At 40.6% G+C, this 8,281-nt stretch overlaps 1 protein-coding gene across 4 annotated transcripts in view; it reads right to left on the bottom strand.

Annotated features, from left to right (window-relative positions):
• Positions 1-3,587: 3,587 nt before the first annotated feature.
• Positions 3,588-8,281, bottom strand: part of rnf26 (ring finger protein 26) — a 145,369-nt gene continuing 140,675 nt past the window's right edge. For 3 of the 4 annotated variants that reach the window (XM_061878671.1, XM_061878670.1, XM_061878672.1), the window contains exon 5: positions 3,588-6,127. In XM_061878671.1, coding sequence (XP_061734655.1) covers positions 5,001-6,074 — 1,074 coding nt within the window. In that variant the 5' untranslated portion in view covers positions 6,075-6,127 and the 3' untranslated portion in view covers positions 3,588-5,000. Of the gene's footprint in view, positions 6,741-8,281 lie in introns of those variants that run through there. The other variant, XM_061878669.1, reaches the window with a different exon arrangement.

Below are 8,281 nucleotides of genomic sequence, written 5' to 3'. Positions count from 1 at the left end.
TATTGGAGCATGGGGGTACTTGCAAAGCGAAATAGATTCAATATTCAAGCCTTTTTGTCATTGTATCTGCCTACAACCACACACAAACACATGATGTGGCAAAATTATTCTCTGCATTTGACCCATCACCCTTGATCACCCCCTGGGAGGTGAGGGAGCAGTGAGCAGCAGCGGTGGCCACGCCCAGAAATCATTTTTGGTGATTTAACCCCCAATTCCAACCCTTGATATTGAGTGCCAAGCAGGGAGGTAATGGGTCCCATTTTATAGTCGTTGGTGGGGTTTGAACTCACAACCTAAAAATCTCTGGGCGGACACTCCAACCACAAGGCTACTCATTGGTACTTTAACTTAATTTAATGCTCAAAAAAGGTGCTTACATAATGATAGTGAAATAGACAATACACAAATAGGGATAATAAATATACAAATACGTGAGGAAAAAGAATATTGCATAATTTGAGGTGTTATTCATTAAAAACAAGGCATGGGTTTTATTAAGCAAACATATTTAATATGTTTGGCCACTGTTACATTACATACAGTTTGAACAGCAACACTGTGTTTGAATACATAATTAGGTAATTATTTGGCGTACCACACAATTTGAAAATCACTGTTTTAGAAAATTTCCCACGCTGAGGTCACGGAAAAGAGGTTGGCTCCCCATGAGAGTTCTGACAATGTCCTGACAATAGACAACTTCAACACGTGCCTGTGTTTACTTCATAGTTAGTCCAAAAGCAACCAGTCATCACTGAGCTCCACAGTCCACTTCTGAGACAGTTTGATATTAAAAACCTCAATGATATCCTGAAATCAGCGGGTGCATTCTTGCATCTGCACGGATGTCGGATGTTTCCATTTTTAGAAGCGGGACTGGGAATGGGGCCGAGGCAAACTGTAAACCACCAGACTCTGGATGACCGTCACGTATGAGAGGAGGACTGAAAGTGGTCCCTTGTGGTCCCATTACACTTGTAAACATTGGACACTTTTAAAATGCTATGTCGACAGAAGCCAACTGGCGGTCTCAAGAACCCACCGTGGGACTATTACTGCATGAGATAGATATCGCACACATTATTATTATTATGATACGGTACAATAATATTTAGTACATTTCAACTTAGCGGCCGGTATTTTGGCCCCTAAAGCTGTAATGTCATTATAAATCATGCCAGGAAAATGTAATAGATCAACAAAGACCCTTTTCAGGGTAGATTTAAACACTGAATTGAAACATTTTGCCTAAATATTTATTGCAAAAATAAAAAAATGTAACCATCTTTTCAAAGGGCTAAATGCTAATTCTCAAAGGGAGGCCAGCTTTAGCTCTTAAAGAAGTGAATCTTACAACAACTTACGATTTAATTTGGTTCTTGAGGTGACGATTCAATTCAGAAATTAATTCTCAAATCAAATGGTTTCTGGCTATATAATTTTAGTATACAAATAGTGAATAATCGCGTTTTGGACCTAAATCTATTTTTTTCAGCACCTCCACTATCCATTCAAATGGTACACAACAACGTGGGCATGTAATATGACAATTTCATATCACGGTTATTATCACAGTATTGTTGAATGTGATCAAAAAAGTACTTACACACTGAAATCTTTGAAACATGTTTTGTTTAAAAGATTATTAAATTAAACATACAATATACCTTACTAAATTAAATATTGTTCTAATGTTAAGTTTTAAAATATGCTGATCATTTGCTTTCATTTAAAAAAGGGTTTAGAGCACAGGTGTCTAAACTTAAGACCCGGGAGCCTGATCCGGCCCACAGCGTTCTCGTTCTGTAACCCTGTAAACTGTGTGTCTGATCTTGACCAGTTTTGTGCTGAAAACGTTGTACTTGTGCAATGACAAAAAAACACCATACCAAAAGCCTAGAAATTAGATTAACACAGCACTTTTACTTCCGTTCTTTCAGTTTTGACGGACAAATGGAAGTTCTGCATGCGATTGGCCATCTTTAAAACTAAGGCATATATCTGATCATGCAACAATTCTAATTATCCAAAATAGGCAGTATTAATAACTTGACGGCAATATACATACATACATATATATGCATATATTAATACACATACATAAATACATATGCATATATTAATACACATACATACATATACATATATATATATACACACAGAAATATACACACAAATACATACATAAACATGTATATACATACAGAAACACTGTATATACACATGCATTTTTGTATATATACACACATATACATATATATGCATATATTAATACACATACATACATATATATATATACACATATACACACAGAAATATACACACAAACATGTATATACATACAGAAACACTGTATATACACATGCATATATGTATATATACACACATATACATACACATACACATATATATATATATATACACATCCATCCATCCATTTTCTACCGCTAGTCCCACACATACAAAGATATATATATATATATATATATATATATATGTATATATATATATATATACACACAAACACGTATACACATTATTTATACATATATGTGTGCATATATCTATATATGTGTGTATATCTATATATATGTGTGTATATCTATATATATATGAGTGTGTGTATGTACACACACAGAGAGAGAACACACATATACATACACAAAAAGACAGACAGAGAGATACACACACACACACATATATATATACATATATATATATATACACACAAACACGTATACACATTATTTATACATATATGTGTGCATATATCTATATATATATATATGTGTGTATATCTATATGTATGTGTGTATATCTATATATGAGTGTGTGTATGTACACACACAGAGAGAGAACACACATATACATACACAGAAAGACAGACAGAGAGATACACACACACATATATATATATATACATATATATATATACACACACACACACACGTTTGCCAGCACAGTAACTCTTGTTAGGATGGATGTTAAAAAGCAAAAAAGGGAGACCTCTGACAGCAGAACAGTCGTTGAATCACTCTTATTACCATTCTAGTTAATATTCTATTGTAATAACGGTCAAGGAGGCACCTGAAACCAAAATATGTCCTGTTATCTGTTGGAAGCTAAATAAATATATATAAATACCTTATTAGGCATAAACCTATATAGTACTCTATTACTAGTAAGTGTTATTTTGTTCCAAGATTTCTTATTAATGATCAGCGTAGGGAAGGTGTTTCTAACCACTGTGAAGAATATGTATACAGGACAGGACTGAGAAGCTAAAAAGGAACACAGGCCTCTTTTCAGTATACCTTCTATCGTACGTTTTCTCTAACTGTGACATCCCCCTTTTAAATTACAAACTGGCTTTTTAGAAGTGTACTCACCAAAACCAAGAGTGTGAGCCATAGATCCTGTATATCCCTTTTGATAGGTTGTGGAAAAAACACATCAGGCAGATAGTACCTGACAACAACACAATTAAATTTTCCTGATGATTAACTAAAAAAAAGTTAATTCAAGGATGTTGTCGTCGATTCAATATTGGACCACAATATTTTTTTAAATGACATAATCAAGCATGATTTGCTGCACTTTATTACAAAAAGTCCCCATTAGTGTGTCTACCACCATCTCATTGGGTCTACATTCAAGTCACATGGTCTCAATTCTTTCACATTCAATTATTTCACTTCTGGAATCTTAGGAATGAAATACCTGAGGAGGAGGAGGAGAGGGAGTTTGTACACATTGTAATATTTTTAAGCTTCACTTAAAAAATAAGCAAGATATATATAAAAAAAATGCAGTCATCTAACAATAGAAAAAAAAAACAGTCAAAAAGTAGATGGCACTTTCCAGAATGTCAAACAGAATGACGCTCTGAGAATTGTAATCTGAATAAACACACCAGAAAAAATAATGGAATAGTGTATCATGGTCCTTTCTAATATTTAACATGGAATACTGTAATGGATCCTAAACAAGGAAAACAAATAATAAGAAGTGAGCAAATAAGGCATATAGTTACAAAAGGTTATAAGATCTTCCAATGTATGAAGAAACGGGGCAAAATGACCCTCAGCTTTGTTCCATCAGCTCATTCTTAACAACAAATGCACATTTTCTTTAGTCCACCCAAAACGGCCCCTTCTATCAGAGCATACATGTATTCTTTTCACAAATCCATTTATGCAAGATAAATCTCCAACATTTTCACTTTCCTGTGCAGATTTTTGTCTCCTGAGAAACTTTACTCAGGCAATAAGTGAGTAATCTGTTTAAACCATTAGCCCTATGCGTTAATTCTGTCGGAACCAATTTGGCAACGTCTGACATTCAGATTACTCTGCAAAAGGTGGACCAGCCAGGTCATTGGATTTGCTAATGATGTGAATGATGAAAAAATACATACTCGAACAAGGCCAGTTGCACCGTTTCTCACAAGCACACGCGCAGTGTAGCCGAGTTCTAGAATGACTGGAGCTAATTTAATTAACATAATCACACCTCTCACAAGTAATTATTGACCGGTGGACCCGTTCACAGAAAATATAATCAAAACAACTTGAGATAAGACTGAAAATGGTCCACACAATTCTGAATTGTGTGAATTATATTTATATAGCGCTTTTCTCCAGTGACTCAAAGCGCTTTACATAGTGAAACCCAATATCTAAGTTACATTTAAACCAGTGTGGGTGGCACTGGGAGCACGTGGGTAAAGTGTCTTGCCCAAGGACACAACGGCAGTGACTAGGATGGTAGAAGCGGGAATCGAACCTGCAACCCTCAAGTTGCTGGCACGGCCACTCTACCAACCGAGCTATACCGCCCCAAATTAGGGAATTTGCTGTAATACACAGAAGTAGAAGTGATAGGACAAAAACATTAATGCTCATTGTGAGCGCTCGTCAACCCAAGTCCAGTACGGTACAAGTGGACTGAAGTGAGAAATGCGGCAAAACACATTTTGAGTGGTTGTAAAATGTCTCTCAGAGGTACACCTCAAGGATGTCGAGGATCATGTGACGACACAACGGGCAATGTTGGTAGATGGCCTGCTGCAGCAGCATGATGTCGGCGCAGCGACGACACAAGCACAGGTGTCTGCACGGCAGCAGCACCACCGTCTTGGTGCGATCTTGACAGATGACGCATTTCTTTTGGTCTTCCTGCTCGTTCAGAAGCGTCAGCAGATTCTCCGACGAAGAGTGACTGAAATGTTTGTTGGCTTTTAAAGGTCTTTCCGTGCTGGAGGTCGTTGGGGCGAGCTGTTCCCGGTGGGGATGGTCCTCCGCTCTTCCGTCAGGTGGATCCCGCCTGATCCCCTCGCCGGGATCGCCGTCGCCTCGCGCTCTACCCGTGTTGTTGTTGTCCCTGTGCAGCTGCATCCTCAGCGCTGTGCCCAGCTGGCTGCTGTGACGAGACAGCCGCTGCCAGATTCTTCTCTCCAGCATGTGGAGGCAACACAACATCGTGTGCAGGTGTCGCCAGGCGGCACATAACGAACGAGATGCCTTCTGCCACGTTAAAACAAGCACTGCGTGGAGTCTGTGAATAGCCGGGAAAGCATTGACGTAAGCCACAAGTCGCCTTAAGGCCTGCCTGGTGAGTTCTGGGTTAAGGTAGGCGGTGGTTGTCAGAGCAATGCTGATTGCAAGCAAAAGGCCGTAGATGTTCAGTATGAAGATGCTGATGAAAATGTGCACCAGCGACGCCAGGAAGTCCAACACTAGCTTGCATGGCGACCACAGGAACGCCAACGTGCCCACCAAGCTGCTGTGTAGGAAAGTAATGGTGGTGGGCGCGAGCTCCAGTGCCATGTGCAGTGGGCTGGACACCGTCTGCAACACGCAGATCACAACCGAGTAGAGGTTGAGGGTGGCAATGAAAGCATAGTTGACTGCGGTGTTGATCAGGTAGACCAGGAGGCTGAGCGCGATGCCACACGCCTCCTGCAGCGACAAAAGCCCCCGACACAGGTGCGCCTTGCCGCGGAGCAGCACGTGCATGAGGAGGTAGCCCACCATCTTCAGGCTCTCCAGAAGCCCCTCCAGGGAGAGCATCAAGCTGGCCAGCAGGGTCACTGTGCTGTGGGCTAGGTGGGACGTCGCCTCCGCTGCGGACAGGAAGCCGAAGAGAACCATGTTTCCCAGGTCCAGCAGCGAATGGACAAAAAGTGAAGGCAGGTGGGTTATAAATTTGAACACAGTCAGAAATGTCCGGACTACAGTGTGGACGAGGAGGAAATTGACGTCCAGCATTAAGCAGGCAGCCTCCAAGCATGTTCCTACAGTGGAAATAAGAGCACTTAACAACCCCATGGCAAAGTGCACTCAAGGTGTCCTCGCGGCAAAGTCCATGCTCGGTTACATTCCTTCACACCAGCGTCGACTCGTTTCCTCGTGTTCTCCTTTCAAATGGAAGATACATCTTTTATTTTGGCCATTTTTCCCGTCAGGAGGTTGAAACTCGGAGCTAATTAACAAGCCTCACGCACTCTGAACCGGATGTTTGCTTTCAAACACGACACAGACTTCCGTTGCATGTACGTGCTTCGACTTTCGTCTTCGCTCACATTTGCGCTCATAATCCTCCAGTACATAATTAATTTCACTACTAGTTTCGCAGGAATATTGAATTGGACCATAAAAAGTTATACAATCGCCAAGAAAACACTCACTATCGCTCCTGCCGTTGAAGTGGTCGCCATGTCTGTCGGGACAGTCGACTTCCGGTGTATCTGCACATGCGCCTCGGGTAAATATTTATTTACATATTTGAAACTGTTTATTTTCTGCTAGGATTTGAAACATTTTCTGAGACAACGTTTTTTTTCTTTTTCTTAAATAGACAATAATTTATTACTATTATTATTATTTGGGCCAATAAGACAAAAGTTCAGAATCAGAATAATCCACTCATCCATCTTCTTCCATTTATCTGAGGTCGGGTCGCGGGGGAAGCAGCCTAAGCAGGGAAGCCCAGTCTTCCCTCTCCCCAGCCACTTCGTCTAGCTCAGTGGTTCTTAACCTTGTTGGAGGTACCGAACCCCACCAGTTTCATATGCGCATTCTTTAGTGAAAAATAAAAATGTTTTTCAAATTCAAGATACAGTTACACCGTATTTTTTGGAGTATAAGTCGCTCCGGAGTATAAGTCGCACCTGCCGAAAATGCATTATAAAGAAGGAAAAAAACATATATAAGTCGCACTGGAGTGCGACATTTTTGTCGCACACCAGTGCGCATTTTTGCCTCCATTTTTGCCTTCATTTTTTTCGGTTGAATTTTGAATTTTAAAGAGTCGAAATTGAAGATAAACTATGTTTCAAAATGTAATTTTAATTTTACATACTACATACAGCTACAAATTAAAATTAAAATTAACACATACACTGTGGTGGCCTCTGCGGTGTTCCACGTCAGTGTTTTTCAACCACTGTGCCGCGGGATATTGTCTGGTGTGCCGTGGAAAATTATGCAACTTGACCTAATTTATGCCAAAAATATTTTTTGCAAATCAATAATTATAATCTGCCAATAATGTGCCATTGCTTAGTGTCTGTGCTGTGTAAAACTCGGCAGGGTAACCACGTAATACTCCCTGTCAGGAGGTGGCAGCATTGCTTTGTAAAAGTCGGAATGTGTCGGGTGAGACAACGATGTTTTTCTGTGAACGTGGACTCCGACTTCCATCCATCCATTTCCTACCGCTTATTCCCTTTCGGGGCCGCGGGGGGTGCTGGCGCCTATCTCAGCTACAATCGGGCGGAAGGCGGGGTACACCCTGGACAAGTCGCCACCTCATCACAGGGCCAACACAGATAGACAGACAACATTCACACACTAGGGCCAATTTAGTGTTGCCAATCAACCTATCCCCAGGTGCATGTCTTTGGAAGTGGGAGGAAGCCGGAGTACACGGAGGGAACCCACGCATTCATGGGGAGAACATGCAAACTCCACACAGAAAGATCCCGAGCCTGGATTTGAACCCAGGACTGCAGGAACTTCGTATTGTGAGGCAGACGCATCAACCCCTCTGCCACCGTGAAGCTGGACTCCGACTTAACAAATTGAAAAACTTATTCAGGTGTTACCATTTAGTGGTCAATTGAACGGAATATGTACTGTACTGAGCAATCTACTAATAAAAGTCTCAATCAATCAATCTCGATATGCAGACCACAGTGGGAGGCAGGGTGCAGGTAAAAAAAGGTATGTAATGCTTAAACCCAAAATGAACGAAAGGGAAAGGAAAAGGCTATGCA

The sequence above is a fragment of the Nerophis ophidion genome, linkage group LG18 (genome assembly GCF_033978795.1).
Source record: "Nerophis ophidion isolate RoL-2023_Sa linkage group LG18, RoL_Noph_v1.0, whole genome shotgun sequence".
Taxonomy (NCBI): Eukaryota; Metazoa; Chordata; class Actinopteri; order Syngnathiformes; family Syngnathidae; genus Nerophis; species Nerophis ophidion.
Note: the sequence above shows the minus strand (reverse complement) of the source record. Positions and strands in the feature narration are given on the sequence as shown.